Source organism: Triticum aestivum, chromosome 1A (genome assembly GCF_018294505.1).
Source record: "Triticum aestivum cultivar Chinese Spring chromosome 1A, IWGSC CS RefSeq v2.1, whole genome shotgun sequence".
Lineage (NCBI taxonomy): Eukaryota > Viridiplantae > Streptophyta > Magnoliopsida > Poales > Poaceae > Triticum > Triticum aestivum.
In genome coordinates, this window is record NC_057794.1 from 511139922 (window position 1) to 511166911 (window position 26990).

Below are 26990 nucleotides of genomic sequence, written 5' to 3' on the forward strand. Positions count from 1 at the left end.
ATTTGGAGATTGATATTTAGTTAATTCTTTTTGCAGACGATTAATAGATAAATTCCTCACATCCAGAAATTTATTTTAGAAATTTTGGGGTTCCATAAGTTGCATTAGTTACAGATTACTACAGACTGTTCTGTTTTTGACAGATTCTGTTTTTCTTGTGTTGTTTGCTTATTTTGATGAATCTATGGCTAGCAAAGAGTTTCGTCCCGAAATTTTTCTTCTTAATTTTTTCTCGGCGAAAGACTTCATATAGGAGAAGATGGTCATCGGAGAGCCACCAGGGGGCCCACGAGGTAGGGGGGACGCGCCCTAGGGGGGGCGCCCCCCACCCTCATGGGAAGGGTGTGGGCCCCCTGGTCTTCTTCTTTGGCGAGGATTTTTCATTATTTATTATAAGGTATTCCGTGGAGTTTCAGGACTTTTGGAGTTGTGCAGAATATGTCTCTAATATTTGCTCCTTTTCCAGCCCAGAATTCCAGCTGCCGACATTCTCCCTCCTTATGTAAACCTTGTAAAATAAGAGAGAATAGCCATAAGTATTGTGACATAATGTGAAATAACAGCCCATAATGCAATAAATATCGATATAAAAGCATGATGCAAAATGGACGTATCACCAAACCAGTTAAAACGGCCGAGTCCGGACCAGTGATAGACTTCATATCCGGGGTTGTACACCTTTACGGCGTCCCCCACAGCATCATCACCGATAACGGCTCAAACTTTACAACCGACGATGTAAAAACTTGGTGCAGGAAAATGGGCATTAAGCTCGATTATGCCTCTGTCTATCACCCGCAAACTAACGGTCAAGTCGAGCGAGCAAATGGTCTTATCATGAGCGGCATTAAACCCAGATTAGTGCGATCCTTGAAGGAATCAGATACGCACTGGGTGGAGGAGCTTGACTCTGTACTATGGGGGCTGCGGACCACGCCGAATCGTACTACCGGATACACACCATTCTTTATGCTGTACGGTGCAGAGGAGGTACTGTCCTGCGACATTATTCATGACTCACTGTAATGCCCCAAGACCGATGCTCGAGAAGACTTCCTTAGGTTCCGGGTTTCTTCGTGTGTTTCATTTTTGCTTGCTCCTTTTATTTTCGCATTGCATCATGTCATCATGCAATCATATCATTAATTTTTGCAACTCAACTAAATAAACCGTATGGATGTTCGATCCGTTTAAATTGAGGGAACTCACATGGTGGTTTCTCTTTAAAACATACCCTCCTGATATTTAGGGAGATATTATAAATTATTCCATTTTTGGAATCACCCTTAAACACACTTGCATATTCCCCATGTATTTTCTAGTTCAAGCTTGACTTCAAAACCTTGCCAAAAATTCTCTTCCCACTTACCGAGGTTTCTCCAAAAATCTGAACATTTCTGGTGCACTTCAAAACCCTAGCCCTAGTTCAAACCATTTGATTAAACTCAAATGAGTTTGAATTCATATCTTCGGATCTTGCCACTTCTAATTTTCTCGGACCATGCACATTTTTAAGAGTCCGGGAAAATTGTCCTCGTGCCCAGATTCCGCCCCTACCGTCTCTTTATTTTCCTTCTCTTTCCTTGTTTTTGTTTTAAAAAGGAAAAGAGTGAGAGAGGAGGAAAGCCAGCCCAGCTGGGCCTCCCTCCCTCATGCGCCGGCCCAAGGCCAGGCCCAATCAGTAGCCCAGCCGCGATTTTTTGTCCAAAAGGACCCCCTGCCGAATGCTATTGTCAAAAAGGACTATCTGCAGATAAAAACGTCAAAAAGGACCCCCTGACTAGTGGCGGCAGGTGCGGCAGGCGACACGTGGCACCTGCCGCCACTAGGTGAGGCGGCAGGCCCCGCCGCCACCGCAGGAGGCGGCCGCGCGGTGCACAACGGGTTCTCCCACCGTGCAGTAGCTGTGACGGAACGGGCCAGGAGAGGCGGGCCCGGCCGCCACTAGGTGAGGCGGCGAGCTCTGCCGCTGTCGCTCCCCGTCCGACAGCCTCAGCTGCGCGCGGGCCGAGGCGTGGGCCAGGCCGCCACCGTAGGAGGCGGCATCTTTCTTCACGCCCGACGCATTTTCCTATTGCAGATGGCGCTGATTCCCGTGTGCAACAGCGACCTGACGGCGGTGATTCCCACGAGCGGGAAAATGCATGCTGATGCTTCTTTCGCCCAAGAATCAGTCTGGCTATTGCTTGAGAGGATGCGACGGCATCAGTCACTCGCTGCGGGAATCCAATACTGCGGGAAGCTATTGTGCCGACACTACAGGGATCCTAAAATTTACTGCTTAATTTTCTCGCCATTATTTATCGTCTGGGCTTATAAAAGGAGACACCGAGGCTCTCGTCCAGCCATCCTTGAAATCGCCACTGCGCAAAGTGTATAACACATTTTTTTCAGTCGGTATGAGTTTGCCTTGCTCAGATCAAAGCATTAGGCCGAGGAAAATGAAGAACGCAAGTTTGCCTCCTGGGGTGGCAGTCCTGCGATGTTGGTGTGGCGATCTTTTCAAGGTGAAGGAGGTGACGGATTTTTCAGATTGGTTGGGCATGAAGTTTTTCATGTGCGCCAATTATGAGGAAGATCCTGCCGTAGCTATTTCAGAGTACGACAAGCCTCCAGTATGCTTTAACCATCACAAATAGATATTGTTGGTATTTTCATTGATTCTTTAGTAACATTCTTGTTTGTTGTTGTAGTCTCCTCCGCCTCTGTGCATGTACTATCATTGGATTGACACGGAGAAGCCGGCTTGGGCAGTGACTGAGATTCGTGAAAGAAGTCGCCGTGCGTGGAATAGTTTATTTGCGGAAGAGCGACGCGAGAAGGCGGAAGCTGAGGAGAAAGCAGAGCAAGAGAGAGAGTTAAAAGAATACTATGCGGAGCAACACCGTTTTTTTGAGGAAATGGGAAAGAAAAACAGGGAAGAGGCTCGTCGCATGGAGGAGCAGGAACGACAGCGAAAGGAGGCTCGTGAGGCAGAGAGGCAGAGAAAGAAAGAAAGGGCTCGTCAGGCTAAGGCAACAGAAGAAGCTGGCGATGGAAAAGGAAAATATCCACGCTGGACTCAGTAGATTCCTGTGGTAGTATTTAAAATTCCGCAATCATTTGTATCTTTATTTCTGCACTTTAATGTAGCTTTATTTCAGGAGTTAAATGTAGGTATATTCCTACAATGTATCTTATTTTCAGTTGTGTCGTGTCGTAATGGAAAAAAATATAGTTTAAGAATAAAGTAGTGGCATTTTCTTTCCCTCCACTAATATCAAACATCGTGCAACAACTACAAAATAAATTTAAGATAGAACATAATGCCCTACAATAACAGAGTACAAACTAATAATGCAAGTACATCCGAATTAAACGGTAGAACTGGAATAAAACTACATGAAGACATCATCGTCATCCTCCATCGATGCAGAACTCTTGCCCTTCGAGGATGTAGAACTCTTACCCTTGGACGATGCAGAACTCTTGCTCTTCGAGGATGCAGTACTCTTGCCCTTTGACGATGCAGAACTCTTGCCCTGTGATGATGCAGCACCCGAAAGCGGCGGCATGAAGATATCATCTTCATCCTCGCTCTCCTCAGTCCATAAAAATGGATGCATTTCTGCAGTCCTTCTAAAAGTTTCACTCTTCGGCTCCACTACATTCTTCCACCTTGCATGCAACCTAAGAAGTTCTTTACGTACCTCCTCATAGGTCCTTTCAGGCCACCCAGACCTACGTAATTGGTGAGCCAACTCATTCATTATGGTGTCACTACCGGTGAGTTCGTCCCATGGAACTATCCTATTGTCCATCCTGAAATTGGTAGCTAGCCTCAAAAGAGTCCTGCTCATCCCAGGGTGAAAACTACGATCGAAAGGATAATGGGACATCTCGACTACACTACACTCGAATGCTTATCCACCTCCGTCTGAAGGGGGTTTTATAGGTAGAGAGGAGAAAATGGCGGGAAAGAACGAGTGCAGTATGGCGGGAAAGGGTTGGCGGGAACATATGGCGGGAAACGAGTGGCGGGAAGATATGGCGGGAAGGGGTTGGCGGGAAACGGGTGGCGGAACATATGGAGGGAAAGCGTTGGCGGGAAAATATTGAGGGGAAAGCGTTGCCTGAAAATATTGAGGGGAAAGCGTTGACTGGTGCATTTTTATTTCAGCAAACATAGATGTTCAAATCGAAAAGTCTGATACACACATATATAGATACAATGGGTCGCGCACGTGCATAGATGAATCACCGTACTTAACGACGACCACCTGGCCTTTCCTTACGACCGGAAGGCGACAAGCGATTAGGTGGCCGGGTCACACGAAGACCGCGGCCGTACTCCACTTCGGCTTCATGTGTCTGCGAGTCCTGCGTAGGTGGTGGAGTCGCGAATCCTTGTTGTGAACCTGAAGCGTAATTGTAGGCGTATGGTTGTGACTCCGGGGGGATAAAAGATGGGCCAATAACATCCCCTCCGAAGAACTCTGTAACTAATGATGTAACCGTGTCGCCAAGATCATGTGATGCTCCCCGGAGGCCTGTGTTGACGCCATGATCATGTGATGCTCCCCGGAGGCCTGTGTTGACGCCGCGTTGGGTGTTCTCATCGCCCCAATTAACATCAGGTGTGTCCTGCACATAGAAACATTTTAATCAAACTGTTAGAGGATAATATATGATATCATTGTAAATGCATTGAAATGTAAACATGACTACCTGAGCATATCCCTCTCCTATACTGTCTGGCCATTGTACTTGGTGCTGGTTTAAATCTGGTACACGAGTCTCCTCGGGCATGGGGATCCCTCGCGTGGAGAGAAACGGCTGAGATCCCTCACCTTGGGTGTATGCATCATATCCTGTGTACACATATGGGTTAGGGGAAAGAAACTGCTCGGGCATCGAATCCAAGCCCGTGCCATGGTCCTGAGATGTTTGCCCCTGACGAAGCTGCATCGAAGAAGAGCGATGCAGTGGCAGAGATGAGTCATGTCGTGGCAATGTCGTTCTAGTACTCGGACCCTCCCCCCATTGCTCATGGCTCGTACGCGCCTCGCTCGGTCTGGACGACGGTGCCGCACTCGGTCTGGCTGACCTCGCTACCGGCATGTATGCTCCAGTGGCAACGTCGTCGCCTCTACCGCATCTGAACTTCTTTGCCACGAATTGTTGCAAAAGTTTCTGGAATGTCTTGCGATATGGGCCCTGGGCCGGCATGCTATCCGTAGCCATCTGCCCTACTTCGTTGACATTTTCAAGCTGAACAATATTTGGATGTTATTTAGTTCCAATGATTATGAAATGATGGACCTAAAAAAGTTACAAGTGATTACTAGGTAGTCACGATAGTAAGCTGCATGCAGCTCAACATGTCTCCGCGCCTGCTCCTCTTGTGTGAGATGTGTTGGTATAGTAGCTGGCTGACTGGCCAGGCTAGCACGTGTGTTCATGCAGTACCACTCCTTGTACGCTTGATCTGTACTTCCATCGTACGGCCTGCAAAATTAAATAATTACATAAACCTTTGTGATGAAAGCAAAGCATCTTCACGCATCGTATGATCATCGTAAAAAAATAATGTACATAAAATATACCTAAGTTCACGCACTATATCTGCTAGCGCTTCATTTGTCCACTTGTGTACCCATTCACTGTTCTCTTCCCTCCAATCGTATAAACTCCAACCCCTGCCCATATTGGTTAGCCTGCAAATATGTAACAAAGTGTGAGTTTAGTAAATTAAAAATGACACTAACTATTTAGGGATGTCACATCTTACTTATGTGTTTCCTCATCGATACGTCTGGGAAAAGGTGGTGGAATTTCTTGATAGAGACCGAACTGTCTCATTACACGCTCTGGGTTGTAAGGTTCAACACACCACATGAACAATAAGTTGCAGCGAGTCAGCCAGAATGCACTATCGGTCAACATGCCTGGTGTGAAGTGTCGAGCATCAAAGACCAATTTTAGCTGGTCCTGAGTCCACGGGTTCCATGTGACTTCTGCCTCATCAAGTATCTCAAACTGCTGGTGGTACATAGGGTAACAATTTTTCGCAATATCTGGAGACCAACGTTTCCGTGCCTTTGTCCACCTGGTGGCCATAGTTGCGCTAGCACCCTCGCCAAAGTCATATGGGTATATGGGTTGTACTATACGAGGTCGTCCTACAGGGAGGTATTCCCAGGACCACAACTGTAGAAACTCATAGGCGACACAAAGTAATGGAGCTTTTTGTGCGAAAGAGGTTTTTTGCGTGGCATCACACAAGCCTCTGTATGTATGAGATAGCATGGCAGAACCGAAGCTGTATTTTGGCTGCTCAGGTAAAGGTTCATCTACCATATTCTCTGCAATATAGATGAGACCAGGGACAACAACGTCCCCATGTGAATTTGGAAATAGATTCCCGAGGAGCCACAACAAATATGCAAACAGATGTCTTTTTCTCGTCTCCTCATTGGCGAAGCTAGATAAATTAAGAAAGTTATCACAAAGCCAGACGAGTGGGATGCCCCGAGGGTTACCAGAACGTTGTGATTCTGGCATTTCCATCCCAAGACGGGCTGCTATATCTAATGCCCAAGATGGAGACACTCGTGGAGAGACTACCGGCTCACCTCTAATTGGTAGAGCAGTGATCATAGAAACATCTTTCAGTGTAGGTGCAAGCTCCCCAAAACGAAAGTGAAAGGTGTGGGTTTCAGGTCTCCACCGGTCAACGAGGGATGTCAAAAGGGATGGGTCCGAACGTACTTGGTCGTCGCATGATGTGAGCCTAGCAAAACCTTGTAATCCATAAGCGTCAAGGTGAGCAAGGAAATGATTGTGTATTGGCCATGTTTTCTTTATGGTTCGAAGTCTGAAAGGCCGATAATCATGCTTAGTATTTGGTTTCAAAAATAGGTGGCAACGGTGCCCGGCGTCATGGGGCCCCTGCAAAAGCACTGGCACTTCACCCATAACCTGCACACAAACATACAAATATAAATTACGAGGAAGACAGAAATACAAATGCAAATCTAAATTAACTTAAAAAATACAAAGAGATACGATTTACATTAATTATCTGAAGTTAACATCAGGAGTACAATAATACAAAGAGAATGAATTTAAATTCAATATAAGTACACATAACGAGTAGAAATATAAATAGACATGGCGAGTACATATATATCAACATCATGCGTTGTTGTTGGCTCGATACGGGCAGTCTTTGCGTGAATGTCCAGGACACCTGCAAACGCGGCATCGCCTTGGTTCTCCCATCTGGCTATGGTCCATGTCATTGCAATGACGCCTAGACTGACGTCGTCCCTTTGCGGTTCTCATCAAGTCGGTGTTCGGAACCCATTTCGGCCCATCTGGCCACAACATTTTGTAGTTCATATCAATGCCCCAAGCCCAGAACTCACCGTTCCAAGTGTTGTACAGATTGTACATGTTAAAGTACGGCGATATGTATGGCTCGACGCTGATTTTTTGAACAGCAGCCGCCCGGAGCACATGACTGCAAGGGTAGCCCTCAAGCTTGGGCTTGTTACAAGTGCACTCACAGGAGGTTGAGCCAAGGGTGACAGCTTGCTTTTTTGATCCTCTGTGGTGACCCTTAACGTACTTGGCTCGCACATTGACCTCCCACTTATTCCTAAGTGCGTCCACTTTCCTGCAGCCATGACTTTGGGACTTCTTTGCTTTCTCGTCCAGATGTCTTTGCATCTTCTCGGACCATGGCTTGTTCAATTCAACTTGTGCTTTGGCGACGGTGACCCTGTCTGCAAAGTATGACAGGGTCCGGTTCCAAGTTTCTTCAATTAGGGCTGTGATAGGCAGTGCTCGCACCCCTTTAAGAACACCATTGTACACCTCTGACATGTTGCTGGTCATTATTCCATACCGAGCCCCGGTGTCGTGAGCCTGTGCCCACTTCTCCAAATGAGGGCAATTCTCGGTGATCCACTGGCTCAAATTTATGACCGTCCTACGACCCCTCCGGTCTTCTCTCTGCGGCAAGGCCGCGCGGTCGATCTCACCATTGATACCTGCCCATATCGCATTCATTTTGGCTACAGTTTTTTGCATGCACATCCTCTTGAATAACTTGAACCAATCCTTGTTTTTGAATTTGGAGTAAAAGTTTGCTGCCAAATGCCTCATGCACCACCTTCCCTCTAGATCGGGCCAGCCCCACTCTTCTTCCGACGCCTTAATTATTTCAAGAGCGCTTAATAATCCAGTGTTGCGATCAGAAATGATGCAAACACCTTTACGCTCTTTCACGACACCCATCTTCACGCAGCTCAGGAACCACAACCAGCTATCTTTGTTCTCGCTCTCGACCAATGCATATGCAATAGGAAGAAGCTGATTATTTGCATCCGCTGCAATCGCCACCAATAGTGTGCCCTTGTACTTTCCAGTGAGAAAGGTACCATCAACAGATAATACCGGGCGACAGTGCCTGAAGGCTTGTATAGTCTGGGCGAATTCCCAGAATAAGCGGTCCAGGATTAGCTCACCCGGGTTCATTGGGTTTGGACGTTCTCTCCGCCAAACTTGAGTCCCCCTATTAGCACTTGCTATTTGATGAAGCATTCTAGGGGCATAAGAATATTCCTCCTCATAGGTACCATACAAGTTCTTAAATATATTTTCCTTCGCATGCCTAGCCTTGCTGTAGCTAACAGGGAATCCAATTAGATCCTCTGCATCTTTTTGCAGAGCCCTAACACTAATGTTGAGACTTCCCTGCACAATTGTTTCCATCGTCTGTGCCACAAATTTTGCTGTCACATTGCAGTGATCTGAAAGAGTCCCAGTTTGCTCACAGGTATGCTCCACTATTTTTGTGATATGCCATGACTGACATACCCCAGGCTTCAGTCTAGCGAGAACTCTTCCGCGGCAACCTTTCGCGGTGTGGATGCATATGACCTTCAACTCTTTTTTATCAGACTGCTTCACTCTATGCTGGCGGTGGATGCCGATTGCATAGCTACCCATTGCCTGGTAAGCAGACTTCTTATCTGGGAAAACTTGCCCAACCTCCAGGCTTCCTGCTCCTAGGCCAGAAGCAGAGTGAAATTCGTTGGTGATGCTCATATCCTGTAAAAACCCAGGTTGCAGTGCCGCCGCGACCGCCCTCTGAGGAGGAACATCTTCTTCTCCGCTTGACTCCGAAGACGCAGAAGAATGATCATCATCATCTAGCGCCTCCGGCAATCCCTCCACGTGTTCACTCATGTCAACGGCCGCCGACCAATATCCTGTGTCATACACAGGCTGGCCGCCCGTCGGTTCCGATGGGCCGATGCTAGGGGCTGATGTGATGGCCAACTCGACCTCACCACCCCTGCTACTGCATCCGGCAACATCAGTGACTGAAATGAACTCCACATACACCATCGGCTGACCATATATTGAGTTATTGGGATTGCTTGCAAACCTCATGTACGACCCCCACGACCGATCACCTGTGACAGGCCGCAAACCCCAACGGGCAACTGTCCCATCATTTCCTCCGTCAATGACGAAGGCCTCCATTGTCATTTTTTTTTCCTGCATCACTGGGCCAAACACCGCTCGGATGCACCTTCTAACAGTTGCGTAACCCACGTTGACCATGTCTCTCACCACTACTGTAGTCGACTCGCAGAAGGACACATCCACACCGCATGGACCGTCGCGTAAGACGTTCCCATAGTACACTACTAAATTTTCCATAGTACCTAACCAACATACATGTTTACATTTCAAATAATTAATAACTGAACATTTAGTAACGATGACAACATTTACATATCTTACGACTAAAATAATAATTGTATTTTCATTAGAAATATTCGGTTTGTTTTTAGAATCATTTGCTTAGACTTTAAGGGGTTGTTTGGTTAACGGGTATTTAAAGATCTATTTTTCTCAAACTTGTCTACGAGCGTAACAAACTAAAACTTTGTTTGCTTTTCTCTAACTACCCCAAAAATATCCTAAAATAGTTCTCGTAACATGCAAAAACTTAGCTTCTGGAAAAACGACTATTAGTAAAATGTGGTTTTCTACATAATTTCCTTACAACAGGTTATGACAAAACTGAGGGTAAGTACTCGCTAGCCAAACAACCACTAAACATAATATTACGATAATAACATTTAAATATCATATGAGTAAAATATCTAATTTCTTCCGGCATGATATAATGTTTTTCATATCATACGATAAAATTCATTTATTTACAAATAATAATATTTGCAGCGGCATGACAGTACATCAATATAAAAAATATTAACAAAATTACGGCGTCATTTTATACCCATGTTATGACAAAACTCATGGTAATTACTCGCTATCCAAACAACCAGTAAACATAATAATACGATAATAACATTTTAATATCATATGAGTAAAACATTTAATTTCTTTCGGCTTTATATAATTTTTTTCACATCATACGATAACAATCATTTATCTACAAATAATAATATTTGCAGCAGCATGCACATTATTCACAATACTACATCAATACAAAAAATATTAACAAAATTACAGTGTCATTTTTCACCTTAGCTGCAATATGGATGTGCTTGCGAATGCAATTAAGCGTCAAAATAGTTCCAATAAATATCCGTCGCCGGTACTATATGAACCTCGTCAACCTATTATCACATTAACAACAATATTACACACGGATTTTTCTTCCTGCTAACAAAAGTATGAAAATAGCACTTTCATGCATGGGTTCATCACCTCAAAATGGGACAGCGAAAATGGAAACACAGTTTCTTCAATCACGTCTTCTCCTCCTTGTTTGATACTAAGATGAATTATTTTACCTAATTACATACATCATACATTAGCACCTAATCTTAACATATAAAATTTAGATTATTGCGACTTATTAATAAACATACCACATAAAATAACATACCACATGAAATAACATACCGCATGCAATAAACAATTACAGTACAATTTTTTCTTAATTACCGTATTAAGATTTCCCGCATGTCAATACTAATGGACGCACCTAACATTGATGCAACATCTTCAACCTACTATTTCAAAAAAATAGTTTAAATGCTACATCTCTCGTCTGAAATTATTTCTAACCTCTAAGCACTACCATCACATAGCTAATAACGAGCTAAAGGATGAACTAATTACCACCCTGCATGCATAAATAAATAAATGTATTGCAAAGCTCATACCTTGATCTTCAACTTCGTAGTTCACTTTGCACGGCTATTCCTACTACAGAAACTCCAAATGACTCCTCCAAGTGCTGAAATAATGCCTAAAGCAACATAGAATACACACTTAGGAACTAATCAAATAGAATAAAACATCATGCATGCGAATGAAACCAACAAAAATGGATAGATCTTACCTTAATCTATCTTTTCTTCAACTTCATCATCCTCAAAATCCAACTCTAAATCACCCTAAATCACGAGTGAAAGTGCTTACTGAGCTTTCTTTTCTCTCTGTACTTAGAGACTTAGAGAGCAAAGGAGAGGAACGAGGTTACAGAGTGCTTGCGCACGGAGCTGAAGCATGGCATATAAAAGGGAGAGGATCCCTGTAGTGTCGGCAGCCTCGGATTCCCGCGCGTGAAAATCAACATCATCAGCAACAGCATGCAAGGAGCAAAAGCAAAGCAACAAGCCACTCGTGAAATTCGTCGTTTGCCGCGCGTGGGAATCAGCAAAAGCAACAACAATCAGTGCCAGAGTGATTCCCGCCCCGCCAGTTTTCGCGCGTGGGAATCAGTGCCAGGACCTCGCCTTCCGTGCACAGTCAGAGCGCACCAGCTGCTGTCGACAGGGGTGGCCGCCTCAGCCAGTGGCGGCGAGGCCCACCAGCGGGGCCCGCTCGCATCAGGGCCTGTCGCCCAGGCAGCGACCGCGCCAGGGCTGGCCGCCTCGCGCGGTGGCGGCCGGGCCCACCTGGCCCGCCCCGTTCCGTCGTGGCGCGATGCAGAGTGGAGATTCCGTTGTGCACCGCGCGGCCGCCTCCTGCGGTGGCGGCCGGGCCCGCCGCCTCACCTAGTGGCGGCAGGTGCCACGTGTCGCCTGCCGCACCTGCCGCCACTAGTCAGGGGGTCCTTTTTGACGTTTTTATCTGCAGATAGTCCTTTTTGACAATAGCGTTCGGCAGGGGGTCCTTTTGGACAAAAAATCCCCAGCCGCACCCCACTCCTTTTCTAACCCTAGCCCGATCCCCTCGTCATCTCCCTCTCCCTCGTTTCTCTCCCCTGCCGCCGCCAGGAAGCCGATTCCCTCGATCGTCCCATCTCCCCCTCGATCCCTCTCCTCGCCTCGTACATAGGCGCGGCCATCTCCCCGACCCCCCTGCACGATCCATGTCGCCCTCCTCTCCTACCTCGCGCCTCTGCTTCTCATCGCGTCGCCCAGAGTGCTCTCGCGCCGCCACCATGGCTCTGCCGGACACCGGCGACCAGGGGCGCCGCCACCAGTTCTCCACCTCGCCTGGAGCTCGAAGACCGCCCACCACAGGTGCCGCTGCCGGCTGCCGCCCCATCACCATGCGGTCCTCCTCCACCTCCGTTCCATGGCGCTGCGGCCCTGTCGTTTTCCCCTGCCTCTCTTTTGCGCCAGGGACTTGAGCCCTCTGCCGCGTGGCGCCGCCTTGCTGCCTTCCCCGCCATCGGCTTGCTACCTTCGCCGGACCTCCTCCGCCTCCAAGGTCGCGCTGCTCTGGCCGCAACCACCTCCGGTCTTCAACCCGGACGCCTGACCCGGCCATCTTCAGTTGCTACCTCGCTGGCTTCGTCACTCCTCTTGTCACTGCCAAGACATGACAACCAGGGAAGCCCAAGGCCGCCTTTGTGGTTTTCGTCAAGTTCGACCGCCGTTGGAACGAGGGTTTTTGCCTTGCTCATTTTGGGACGCGACAAGTTCCTCTTCGAAAGTACGTCTACATGATGATACGAGAACAAGTACCGTCGACCTCCGAAGTACATGCGCTTTGCCAAGTACCACTACCGTCGCCCCGAAAACGTTGGAGTCATCAAGTACCTCTCCGAAACGAACGTGAATGACTACTGTCGCAAGAACGGGATCGGAAAGTCCGAAGACCCTAAGTACCTCGACACCGATGACATGAACGTCTACGGAAACTCGTGCAACGATAAACATGTACCACTACCGTCGCCGAGATCGCGAGAACCTCTACCGTCGACCCTAGAACGTGCGAGAACGACTACTTCGACTACCGTCGCGTGAACCACTACTTCCCTCGACGTCCGAGAATGTCTACTTCCACTACTTCCTCTACGCCAACTCGAACCGCTCCGATAATGCATGCTTCAGAGGTATAACGTCGAGACGACCGTCGTGGACGAATGCTTGCGATGTTTGAGATGCTCGTGTTTGCGCAGTGTCCAAACTGTCACTCGTTTCCTTGTCGCCAACTCATGGGACACTGAATTCGGGAGCGCCCCACCATCTTTTGCACGCATCCGCACACTTCTCCTTTTGCATCGGTTTCTCAATCAAGTACCGGAACCAAAATGTTGCCATGGCATCATTACCGTTTCGACGTCGTGGCACCCCTTTCTTTCTACCACGATGACAAATGCTTCATAAAATGCTCGTATCAACATTTTTCATAAATATTGCATAAAACTTGCACATGTCTTTCGCATCATGATAATAACATTTAAAGGTTTAAAAATTGTTGTTGCACCATATTGATAAATGCATATGGGGATCTACCGGATTCGTTATTTGTTATATCCGGCCCCATTTAAATTGTTTAGATGGTGTAGTTTTGTTATGCCTCATCTCTTGCCATGTTTAACAACATTTAATATTGTTGGGTACCTAAACGAGAGAGAACTAAATAATTGATGTGGTGTTCCGTCAATAATTGATGTGGTGCAAAAGATGGTGGGGCGCTCCCGAATTCAGTGTCCCATGAGTTGGCGACAAGGAAACGAGAGAGAGCTCCACTTAACTTGTAGTTTTGTTTGTGCCCTTTGTCATGTCATGCATATTTAAACCGGACATGCATCATACTTGGTTGTGCATCATGCCATGTTATGTGATGGTTGTTTACTATGTTGTTTGCTTCTTTCCGGTTGTTTCCCTCGTTAGCTTCGGTTCCGTTCCGGAGTTGTGAGGATCTGTTGGCTATGTCCGTTTGTCTTCTTCATGGACTCGTTCTTCTTCCTTGCGGGATCTCAGGCAAGCTGACCATACCCTCGAAATCACTTCTATCTTTTCTTGCTAGTTGCTCGCTCTTTTGCTATGCCTATGCTGCGATACTTACCACTTGCTTATCATGCCTCCCATATTGTTAAGCCAAGCCTCTAACCCACCTTGTCCTAGCAAACCGTTGTTTGGCTATGTTACAACTTTGCTCAGCCCCTCTTATAGTGTTGTTAGTTGCAGGTGAAGATGGAGTTTGTTCCATGTTGGAACATGGATATTTGTTGGGATATCACAATATCTCTTATTTAATTAATGCATCTATATACTTGGTAAAGGGTGGAAGGCTCGGCCTTATGGATGGTGTTTTGTTCCACTCTTGCCGCCCTAGTTTCCGTCATATCAGTGTTATGTTCCCGAATTTTGCGTTCCTTATGCGGTTGGGTTATAATGGGAACCCCTTGACAGTTCGCCTTGAATAAAACTCCTCCAGCAATGCCCAACATTGGTTTTACCATTCGCGACCTAGCCTTTTTTTCCCTTGGGTTTTGCGGACTCAAGGGTCATCTTTATTTTAACCCCCCGGGCCAGTGTTCCTTTGAGTGTTGGTCCGAACTGAGCTGCCTGCGGGGCCACCTCGGGGAAACTTGAGGGTTGGTTTTAATCGTAGCTAGTCTCATCTGAGTGTGCCCTGAGAACAAGATATGTGCAGCTCCTATCGGGATTTGTCGGCACATTCGGGCGGTGTTGCTGGACTTGTTTTACCATTGTCGAGATGTCTTGTAACCGGGATTCCGAGACTGATCGGGCCTTCCCGCTAGAAGGAATATCCTTCGTTGACCGTGAGAGCTTGTGATGGGCTAAGTTGGGACTCCCCTGCAGGGATTTGAACTTTCGAAAGCCGTGCCCGCGGTTATGGGCAGATGGGAATTTGTTAATGTCCGGTTGTAGAAAACCTGAAGTTGACCTTAATTAAAATGCATCAACCGCGTGTGTAACCGTGATGGTCTCTTCTCGGCGGAGTCCGGGAGGTGAACACGGTGTTGGAGTTATGTTTGACGTAGGTTGTTTTAGGATCACTTCTTGATCATAGTTCTCGACCGTGCTTTTGCCTTCTCTTCTCGCTCTCTTTTGCGTATATGTTAGCCACTAAATATGCTAGTCGCTTGCTGCAGCTCCACCTCATACCTTTACCTTACTCATAAGCTTAAATAGTCTTGATCGCGTGGGTGTGAGATTGCTGAGTCCCCGTGACTCACAGATATTTCCAAAACCAGCTTGCAGGTGCCGTTGAATCGTGCAGATGAAGCAACCAAGCTCAAGGAGGAGCTCTATGAAGATCTTGTCCTTTGTGTTGTTTCGTTCTAGTTGATCAGTAGTGGAGCCCAGTTGGGGTCGATCGGGGATCTGTGTAGCATTTGGGGTAGTCTTCTTTTATTTTGGTTCCGTAGTCGGACCTTGATTGTATTTGGATGATGTAATGCTTTATTCATGTAATTGTGTGAAGTGGCGATTGTAAGCCAACTATGTATCTCCTTCCCTTATGTATTACATGGGTTGTGTGAAGATTACCTCACTTGCGACATTGCTTTCAATGCGGTTATGCCTCTTAGTCGTGCTTCGACACGTGGGAGATATAGCCGCATCGAGGGCGTTACACTCACCCCGAGTGCGCATGTACGAAGAGAAAGAATCCGAGCTTGATTAGCAGGACAGTTTGGACGCCCTGGAGGAGGAGCGTGATGTGGCAAAAGCCCGCTCCGCATTCTATCACCAACAGGCTCGGCAGTATCAAAGAAGAGAAGTACGGGCCAAAACTTATAACGTTGGAGAACTCGTTCTACGCCTACCAGAGAAGAAAAAGGAGAAGCTCAAGCCCAAATGGGAAGGTCCCTTCATTATTGACAAAGTTCTGACCGGTGGAGTGTACCGTCTGCGGGATGCATCGGACAACCGACTCGAGCCAAACCCATGGAACGCAGCCAGACTCCGAAGCTTCTACGCCTAGTGTCGGACCCTGTGTTCGTCTCCTTACCTCCGTCAATTTTTATATATCCGTATTCTGTCTTTTCCTCCTTTCTTTCTTCCCTTTTTCTTCACGGCCTTAAAAGGTTAAAATGTGTCTTGACTACACAATCTTGACACGCTAGGCGTGCTCATTATACCTGGGGGCTTCTTATACAGAAGCTTAATATAACTATGTTCCGGACTCTATGCGCCCCGCACATGTGTTACTTTTCCACATGTACCTTTTCTTCGCCATTATATGCATCGATATGACTTAAGTTTTGGCCAAGCTGGGTTGGCTGGCTCTTGTGTTTATGCCCTAGGTTCCCGTTAATTCAGCTAGGGCATAAGGGGAGCACCTCTGCGATTGTTACTTCCGGGTCAGCCGCATGTGTACCTCAGACTGGGTGAAGCCGAAAGCTAGCGTTCTTAAGGGAATATTCAGTCGGTGAACAAAAGATGACTTTAAATTATTGCAATACATGCCCCCAGATGTTTATATCCTGCGTCTCTTCTTGCAGTTTGAACATGCACATTAATGCATGCGTACCCAGGGAAAGGAACCCTTAACGGAACTATTCTCCCTGGAAGATGTTTCTTACTATCCATGTAATATAACATAGCTAGTTAGGTACTTGTCTGTTCAAGCACTAATGACCCCTACGCCTGGTTTCCACACGTACCCCGGTTTTTACATAACTGAGCGGGTATTCGGATACACTCCAGACTGTCGGGTCCGAAGGTCGAAGCGAAAAGGTCCGCCATGACAAATGATTTACAATCCGGCTAGGGACAAAATATGTCACTTGAAGTACATAGTCACTTAGACTGACTAAATTCTTCTTCTATACCATCCAACAGGCTGTCTAGCCTACAATCCTATTGAGAATACTTTGCGGCTAATTTCACCTAGTCATACACCAAACTGACGGGGATCTCTTTCCCATCAGACCCCACAGGTCCGACCTCGGCCATGTGGTTCGGGTCAGTCTTGGTATATCGTGTCTTCACCATAGCCCAGGCTTCCCTCGCACCTTGTCGGCAGGCTGATATCTTCCATAATTGGAAGCTCCGCCTCGCTCCCTTGAGCATCTCTACAAGCTCCCCCATGCCTCCTGGGAGGGAGGCAGACGGCCACAAGGCTTGGGCAATGCCCTACATCACCTACCGAACTTGTTCGTGCAGTTGTGAGAGCTCTGGCAGAAGATCACCCACAGACCCGGGCATCTCCTCTGCGGGACGACCCGTCAGCATACCAACAGAAATAACTTTGTTAGCCGGTTTCTTCGCCGAACTATATAAAAGTTCGTTCGATCACTTACTAAAAATGCCGCGTCGAAGCCTCTTATTCTCCTTTACGGAGTCAGCTAGCTGGGCCTGAACGTCTTTCAGTTCAACGCCCAGCTAGGTATTGGCATCTTGGAGATCATTTTTCTCCTGCCTAACACGCGTCAGCACGCGCTCGCCAGCCTCTAGCTGTCGTTGAGCATGTTGCTCATCCCCTCGCATGACCTCCGGATTCACTCCGGGGTCATCTGCAGAATCTATTGTTAGATTTGCATACATGCCGAATACTAACCGGTACACATCCTTCTTTTTGATAGAAGCAAGTATTACCAGATGGGGCCTTCGCGGACTCCTTCATTCTGGCAACTGTGGCCCGCAGCTGGGCTTTGCACTCCTCCAGCTCTTGAGACAACTGGGTATTCTTCTCCGTAAGAGCCTACACAAATAATGATCCTTAAATCAGTTGTGTCAACTATTTCAAGTCTCAGGGGCTACTGGTATATATAATTATCAGATTTTCTTAACCGTATATCCTTTACATACTGGTCTGTGGCTCTGGCAACACCATTTTGAGCAGCTCGGATGTACGCGTCTCTTGAGTTGAAGGCATCGAACGCCTCTTCAGAGAAACCAGGGTCACGGAGTACGGCCCGGCGGCGCCTGTGATTCATGGCACTCTCCACTTCGGAATTCGTAGCGGACAGCCTATCCGCATCATCTGTAGGAGGAACATCCGGTGTTGTCCCCACGTTAGAGTCTGCCCCTAAGTCCGGCTCTGGAGTCCGGCTGGTGGAGGCATGGCTGGCAGGCTCTCCAGGCACGGTCCGGCGAGTGTTTTTTCTGCCAGGAACCATGGACGTTATTATATTTTAAAGACGACAAACCACGGAGCGGGGTTTTTTTCATACCTCTGCGACGTCGTCTCAGTCCTGACCGCCTTCCTTTTAAGCATGTCCGGTTTCGGTGCCCCTTGCTGGTGAGTCACTGCGGGTTCAGCATGGCGTCTCGAGGGCCTTCCCTGTAGGACACCATATGTGTGTGATAGGTGAAGTGCAAAAAAGGGATCCTTCTCGTAAGTTGGGACTCCGATTTTACTTACGTGCGATGCAGGGAGCAGGCTCGGATAATCGGCAATGATAGCCACCAGGGCACCGTCGCAGCTCAACTGATAGAACGTCATGTCGATGAGTTCCACGAATATGTCCAGATCTTCTTCGAGTACAGGGTCGAGGGCCCGGTCAGGGTCCTCTGGCTGTGGAAACGGGCTATGGACCTCCCTCACGGCTTTTCGCAGTTCCTGCTATGAAATAGCAAGGTAAATACTTATAATGAAGAATGCAGGAAGATCTGGAGTAAAAGGTAGCAGCTAACCCAGTTTGAGGAGTTGTACATGGAGAATCCATCCCATGGCTTAATGCGGATGAACTCCTCTTCCTCTCCTTTGTATAAATCGGGCAGTACTTTCGCTAGAGCGGCAGTGGAGTCCGCACCTTTACGGCCGCAGCGGGTGGCATCGTCTTCTCCATTGAAGTGCCACATGGGTTGCCCCCGATACTGCAGTGGCTGCACCCCCCGCATTATACATATTAACATAACCTTGATTATTGTCAGTCCTGATTTGGCTAGCATTTCTATCCTGCCCATCAGGTAAAGGACCTCTCTGCTATCTTCCTCCTGGGGGCTCCGAGGACACCAACTGCGGTGTTTCTTCAAAGGGGCATTATTGAACTCATGAAGGCCCATCTGAATAGGGTCCGGAAGGGGGACGTCCTCCATATAAAACCACTCCGAAGGACAGTCTTCAAATGACTTCTTCGGGGTACCGGATAGGTATCCTGTCCCGGCGACGCGACATATTTCGGCTCCGCCCACTTGATATATTGACTCCTTCTGTGTACGTGGTACGAGGCAGAAAAGCCTTTTCCATAGCTTGAAATGAGCTTTGCAGCCCAGAAATAGCTCGCAAATGCGACGTAGCTAGCGATGTGCAATATGGAGGTGGGAGTAAAGTTATGCAGCTGGAGGCCGTAGAACTCCAGGAGCCCGCGGAGGAACGGATGGATTGGAAATCCGAGTCCCCTCAATAAGTAAGGGACAAGGCATACCCGTTCCCCCATGGACGGGTTGGGGAAGCTCTCCACTTGCTCCCCGCCGTTATAAGTGGCTAGTCTGGCTCGGACGGGGACCATATACGCGGGAGGGAGAAACCCCTGCGTCTGTAACTCTAATAATTGGCTGTGAGGGATGAAACACTTCTCCCAATTGCCTGGCTTAGCGCTACAGGAGCGAGAGGAGGAGCTGCGATGGCCGGCCATGATAGGATGGGCTTTTCCGGGCGCGCTCCGATGGATACTCATTGTGGGAGGATGGTGTGATCTGATCTGAGGATCCCCGACTCTTTAAATAGGCACTTTGCTCACAGGGTTAGGGTGGCAACTGTAAAAATGCCCCGACTTCTCACATTCGCTCGACACGTGGAAGATAGCCATTATTAAAGCGCATAAGCCAAGGAGTGCAACCTTTACGGGAAGCCGGACACAACTCGTACTCATGATTTGGAGGAGAACCCGCCTTGCAATGCCGAAGACGATCTGCGCATCGCACTCATCGTCATTGAAGCTTGGTTCGGGGGCTATTGAGGAAGTCCTGGATTAGGGGGTCCTCGGACAGCCGGACTATATGCTTGGGCCGAACTGTTGGATTATGAAGATACAAGATCGAAGACTTCGTCCTGTGTCCGGGTGGGATTCTCCTTTGTGTGGAAGGCAAGCTTGGCAATTCGGATATGTAGATCTCCTCCCTTGTAACCGACTCTGTGTAACTCTAGGCCCCTCCGGTGTCTATATAAACCGGAGAGTTTAGTCTGTACGACAACAACAATCATAATCATAGGCTAGCTTCTAGGGTTTAGCCTCTGCGATCTCATGGTAGATCAACTCTTGTAATACTCATATCATCAAGATCATTCAAGCAGGACGTAGGGTATTACCTCCATCGAGAGGGCCCGGACCTGGGTAAACATTGTGTCCCCCGCCTCCTGTTACCATTCGCCTTAGACGCACAGTTCGGGACCCCCTACCAGAGATCCCCCGGTTTTGACACCGACAAGGTGCTGCCGAAATTTTGTCTCGGAATGGGGTAGAGCATTGAGAAAGTACTCAATCTACACATACCCAGGCATGATTAGGACCTATCTTTACCTATTAGGGTGTAAGTTGCTGTAACACCCTCGATGCGGCTATATCTCCCACGTGTCGGAGCACGACTTAGAGGCATAACCGCATTGAAGGCAATGTCGCAAGAGGGGTAATCTTTACACATCCCATGTACTGAATAAGAAAGAGGTACAGAATTGGCTTACAATCGCCACTTCACACAATACATGAATAAAGCATTACAATCATCCAGATACAATCAAGGTCCGACTACGGAACCAAAATAAAAGAAGACTACCCCAAATGCTACAGATCCCCGATCGTCCCAACTGGGCTCCACAACTGATCGACTGAAACGAAACAACACAATGGACAAGATCTTCATCGAGCTCCTCCTTGAGCTCGGTTGCGTCACCTGCACGGTAACATCGGCACCTGCAAGCTGGTTTTGGAAGTAATCTGTGAGTCACGGGGACTCAGCAATTTCACACCCTCTCTATCAAGACTATTTAAGCTTATAGGTGGGGTAAAAGGTATGAGGTGGTGCTGCAGCAAGCACTAGCATATATGGTGGCTAACATATGCAAATGAGAGCGAGAAGAGAAGGCAAAAGCACGATCGATAAACTATGATCAACAAGTGATCCTAGAACAACCTACATTCAAGCATAACTCCAACACCGTGTTCACTTCCCGGACCCCGCCGAGAAGAGACCATCACGGCTACACACGCGGTTGATGTGTTTTAATTAGGTTAAGTGTCAAGTTTTCTACAACCGGACATTAACAAATTCCCATCTACCCATAACAGCGGGCACGGCTTTCGAAAGTTCAAAACCCTGCAGGGGTGTCCCAACTTAGCCCATCACAAGCTCTCACGGTCAACGAAGGATATTCCTTCTCCCAGGACGACCCGATCAGATTCGGAATCCCGGTTACAAGACATTTCGACAATGGTAAAACAAGACCAGCAAAGCCACCCAGATGTGCCGACAAATCCCGATAGGAGCTGCACATATCTCGTTCTCAGGGCACACTGGATAGGTCAAGCTACGAGTAAAACCAGCCCTCGAGTTGCCCCGAGTTGGCCCCGCAGGCTGCCCATTTCGGACCAACACTCAGAGGAGCACTGGCCGGGGGGGGGGGATTAAATAAAGATGACCCTTGAGTCTGCAGAACCCAAGGGAAAAAAGGCTAGGTGGCAAATGGTAAAACCAATGTTGGGCCTTGCTGGAGGAGTTTTATTCAAGGCGAACTGTCAAGGGGTTCCCATTATAACCCAACCGTGTAAGGAACGCAAAATCCGGGAACATAACACCGATATGACGGAAACTAGGGCGGCAAGAGTAGAACAAAACACCAGGCATAAGGCCGAGCCTTCCACCCTTTACCAAGTATATAGATGCATTAATTAAATAAGAGATATTGTGATATCCCAACAAAATAACCATGTTCCAAACATGGAACAAGCTCCAAACTTCACCTGCAACTAACAACGCTATAAGAGGGGCTGAGCAAAGTAGTAACATAGCCAAACAACGGTTTGCTAGGACAAGGTGGGTTAGAGGCTTGGCTTAACAATATGGGAGGCATGATAATAAGCAAGTGGTAGGTATCGCAGCATAGGCATAGCAAAAGAGCGAGCAACTAGCAAGCAAAGATAGAAGTGATTTCGAGGGTATGGTCATCTTGCCTGAGATCCCGCAAGAAAGAAGAACGAGTCCATGAAGAAGACCAACGGACGGAGTCGAGCGAATCCTCACAAACGCGACGTTATCGGAGCCAACCCGAAGAAGCAACACCAGAAAGGAGCAAACAACATAGTAAACAACCACCACATAACATGGCATGATGCACAACCAAGTATGATGCATGTCCGGTTAATGAAGCATGGCATGGCAAAGTGCACAAACAATCCTACAAATTAAGTGGAGCTCAATATGCAACGGAGTTGCATATTGACGGAACACCACATCAATTATTTAGTTCACTGTCGGTTAGGTACTCAACAATATTAAATGTTGTTTAAACATGGCAAGAGGTGAAGCAAAAGTAAACTACACAATCTAAGCAATTTAAATGGGGCCAGAAACATCAAACAACAATTCCGGTAAATCCCCATATGCATTTAGCAATTTAAAGCAAACAACAATTTAAACATTATAATTGTTGTTATCATGATGCGGATGACATGAACAAGTTTTATGGATTTTTTATTAAAAGTAGATAAAAGCATTATGAAGCATTTGTCACCGTGGTGGAAAGGAAAGGGGTGCCACGGCAACAATAACGAAAACGGTGCCACGACAGCGTTCCGGTTCCAGTAACTCGATTGAGATACCGATGCAAATGAGAAGTGTGCGGATGCGTGCAAAAGATGGTGGGGCGATCCCGGATTCCGGGTGTCCCACGAGTTGGCAGCAAGGAAACAAGTGGCAAATTGGGCACGGTGCAAACACGGGTATCTCAAACATCGCAAGCATTCGTTCACGGACGTCGTCTCGAGGTTATACCTTCGAAACGTGCAAGCGGGACAGTTCTCATTCGGTGCAAAGTAGAGGAAGTAGACGTTCTCGCGACAGCGGTAGTGGAAGTAGTCGTTCTCGCACGCTCTACGACGAAGGTAGAGGTTCTCGCGATCTCGACGACGGTAGTGGTACATGTTTATCGTTGCACGAGTTTCCGTAGACGTTCATGTCATCGGTGTCGTGGTACTTGGGGTCTTCGGACTTTCCAGTCCCGTTCTTGCGACGGTAGTCGTTCATGTTCGTTTCGGAGAGGTACTTGATGACTCCAACGTCTTCGGGGCGACGGTAGTGATACACGGTCCACGAGACGTCGATCGTTCGGGGTCCGACTTGCGGGTCTTACCGACATGAGGCATTTTTGTGTAGACGAACTTGGCGCATCCGAAGGGTCACACTTGTCGTCGTGGGAACTTGGTGAATCCGAGGTCTTCGAGGGTCGTCATGGTACTTGACGATATCCAGGACAATCTTGTGACATGCCGGTCTCGACGGACAATCTTGTGACATGCCGGTCTCGACGGACCGTCGGGGTACTTCGTCTCGGGTTTTGGCGACAGTAGCGTAACTTGCGTCGGTCGTCGTGGTACTAGGGCCCTGATCTTGGCGTGATCCAAAAAGAAGACACGATGTTGCAGAAAAACACGAAAGTGCTCCCGGGGTCAAACACAGGGTCATGCGCAGCGGTCGACCTACTGCTGCTCGATGCAGGGGGCTATCGTAGGGGAGGTCGAGGTCGCTGGAAGCAGAGGCTGAGACGCGCCGGAGGTAGTGGTGCTCGCAGGTGTAGGGCGACCGGTGCTGGGGCTCCTGCTGGGCGCCGAGGACGCCAGGTGCGGGGCGCAGGTGCTCGAGGAGCTCATCTCCTCGAGCACTCGAGCGATGGGGACTCGGCGAGGAGGAGGCGCGCTTGCGGCCTGGCGCTGCAGAGGGATGCAGGAGGTGAGGCAAGGCATCGGAGGGAGCTTGCGAGGCGGAGCGGAGCAGAGGCCGTCTAGCTGTCGTCAGGACGACACGAGTTGCCGGTGACGAGGAAGAAGCAGGGGCGATGGTAGCCGGCGGGGGCGCAGGCTCGCGATGGCGGCGGCGGGCCGGCCTGGCACTGCGGGGCTGGCGGCCATGTGAGCTGCTGCTCCTGTCACAAACGACGACGGCGAGCCGGCGAGATGAGGGGGCAGCGAGAGGAAGGGAGAGGCCATGGATCGGGCGAGAGGAGAGAGGAGCGTGGGCGCGGGCGCTGGAGGGAAGGAGATGGGATCGTGGGAGAGATGGATCGGGCTAGCGGTTCCCTGGCGGCGCGAGGAAACGAGGAGGAGTGGCATCGTGAGGAGAGGGAGGTTGCGATCGGCTAGGGTTAGCAGTGGGCTGCGGGAGGGAGCGCGGCTGGGCTTCCAGGGGTCTGCTGGGCGCCGGCCTGGACCAGGGGAGGTTTGGGCCGGACTAGGCTGCAGATGGGCCGGCCAGCAGGGCTCTTTCTCTCTCTCTCTCTCTTAATTTCTCTTTTCAGCAAAAGAGATAGGCCAAAAATAATTAAGAGAAGAGGCCATGGAGAAGAAGAAAATTATGGAACATTTTTGTATGACTTTATGGAATATTTCCACCTCAACAAAAATAGTTCCGACAAGTTAGGAGAATTTAAATTCAAACTTATTTGACTTGAGCCAAAAGAGACTGAATGGGGGCTAGGCTAAAGGGGTGTACAAAAATGTTGAGGGTTTAGGAGGACCCTAGAAAAATGGAGAAAGAACTATTGCCAAGGTTTGGAGGTGAAACTAGAAGCAAAAGAACCCAAGGGATTTATATTGTGAGTGTGTTGTGGTCGATTCCTAAAGAATGGAATATTTATTTTACCTCCCTATACATATTGGGAGATATGTTATAAAGAGATTTTCACCATGTGAATATCCCTCGATTTAAATGGACCGAAGATCCATCCGATTTTATTTGGTTGAGTTAAGAAAAAGAAAATGACATGATGGTATGATAACATGATGCAAAGCTGAATGCAAAGAACCAAACAAAACACATGACGAAACCCGGAAACTTTGGAAGGCATCTGAAGCTCCGGTCTTGGGGCGTCATAGTTGCATGGACATAATAAAATTGACAAACTAGATTACTTGATGAATATACATGCTGAATTGTATATATTTCTTGTCTATCCAGTAGCTAAGCAAAATGAGTGATCGTGCATGGATGTACACCGGTCGCACTAGTCAGAAAGAGATTACTAATGAATGGTTAACAGAAACCTGTGTCCGGTGCTAGAATTGGGAAAAGAGGACACAAGAGGAAATGGGAAAACACCTGCAGAAGAGTGGATTTATGCCCGATTATACAGTGTGGACATTTCACGGTGAGTCTTCCCAACATGCCAGAGCTGAGGTGGTTCGTCGTCGCACCGAAGAGCATGGTACCGGGATGGAAGTCATGGTGCAAAACTTTGATGATGCTCGAGATTCGGACGAAGAGATGGAGGAATCTGCAAAGGCCTTCAAGGAAATGTTGGAGTCTTCAAAATGTCCTCTTCACGAGCAAACTAAGCATTGTTAGCTGGATGCCATCTCACAAGTAATGGCTCTGAAGACTCAATTCAACTTGGGCAGAGAATGCTACGACGCGATGATGACAGTATTTAGACGCTTTCTACCCAAAGGCCATATACTGCCTGCAAACCTGTACCAGTTAGACAAAATCCTCCGAGCTCTTAAGATGTCCTATGAGAAGATACATGCCTGTGAGAAAGGATGTGCCTTATTTAGGCTTGAGTATGCGGACTTGAACTATTGTCCCATTTGCAAGTCTTCCAGGTATATTGTGGTAGACAACAGTATTGGTGAGAAGACGCAGACCAAAATCCCGGTTAATGTTCTTCAGTGTATGCCAATCGTACCAAGACTTCAACGTCTTTTCACGGTCGAAGAGACGGCTAGTAGATGACATGGCACAAAATGGGTAAAAGAACCGAACTAGATGCAGATGGGAATCTGATGATGGTACACACATCGGATGATGAAGCGTGGAAGTGCTTCGATGCATTATATGCGGAAAAAGTAGCAGATCGAAGGCATCCTCGAGTCGGCATCAGCACGGCTAGGTTCAGTGTGTTTAGTTTGATGGCAACCTAATACAGTTGTTGGCCCGTATTTGTATTTCCACTCAATCTCCCCTCGGAGAGATTATGCAAAGAAAGAACATTTTCCTGACGTTGATAATTCCAGAGCCGTACTATCCGGGGAAGAATATGAATGTGTACATGCAACCACTACTACAAAAACAGCTATAGCCAATATGGACACTAATGACGCACTGTACATGTGGTGCGTCATTACTAAATACTAATGACGCACCATGTGTTGGTGCGCCATTAGTATGCAAATACTAATGGCGCACCACATCCACGGTGCGCCATTAGTAAAAAAAATTATTTTTTTTCAAAACTACTAATGGCGCACCGTGGGAGTGGTACGCCATTACTAGTCCCACGGTGCGCCATTAGTAACTTGGCCACCACTTCGACCGAATGCACCCCCCGGTGGACCGCCTTTTCAGTTTCAAAAAAAAATGATGGAAATGTCAAAAAAAAGAAAATAAGTTTCCCATGTGATATGTGGTCTAGTTGTTGTGAAAATTTACAAATATGAATCTCGACTTTATTTGCGAAATCTCTCGAGAATTTGTAAAATGGGCATAACTTCTGCGTACGAACTCGGATGAAAAAGTTTTTTATATGAAAAATCATCTACTCGAAAAGTTACATCCGAATTTAACCGGGGGAACCTCGTTAAACATTTTCAAAATCCTCAAAAACCTAACAGAAAAAAGATACGGGGCTTTTAAGATCTGGAGAGGCAA

The 26990-nt window shown here is 47.7% G+C and overlaps 3 protein-coding genes across 3 annotated transcripts; 1 reads left to right on the plus strand and 2 right to left on the minus strand.

The window, feature by feature from the left end:
- Positions 1-2489: 2489 nt before the first annotated feature.
- Positions 2490-3185, plus strand: LOC123165928 (vicilin-like seed storage protein At2g18540). Its single transcript, XM_044583717.1, has 2 exons — positions 2490-2615; positions 2694-3185. Exons 1-2 carry the CDS (start codon positions 2544-2546, stop codon positions 3066-3068), a joined length of 447 nt encoding a protein of 148 aa, XP_044439652.1. The 5' UTR covers positions 2490-2543; the 3' UTR covers positions 3069-3185.
- A 946-nt stretch (positions 3186-4131) lies between these two features.
- On the minus strand, positions 4132-5254 carry LOC123166015 (uncharacterized). Its single transcript, XM_044583806.1, has 2 exons — positions 4708-5254; positions 4132-4623 (listed from the first exon to the last, which is right to left on the minus strand). Exons 1-2 carry the CDS (start codon positions 5221-5223, stop codon positions 4246-4248), a joined length of 894 nt encoding a protein of 297 aa, XP_044439741.1. The 5' UTR covers positions 5224-5254; the 3' UTR covers positions 4132-4245.
- Positions 5255-5285: 31 nt separating this feature from the next.
- On the minus strand, positions 5286-6549 carry LOC123040616 (serine/threonine-protein phosphatase 7 long form homolog). The gene is made up of 3 exons (XM_044463434.1): positions 5771-6549; positions 5586-5696; positions 5286-5487 (listed from the first exon to the last, which is right to left on the minus strand). Exons 1-3 carry the CDS (start codon positions 6547-6549, stop codon positions 5286-5288), a joined length of 1092 nt encoding a protein of 363 aa, XP_044319369.1.
- Positions 6550-26990: the final 20441 nt, after the last annotated feature.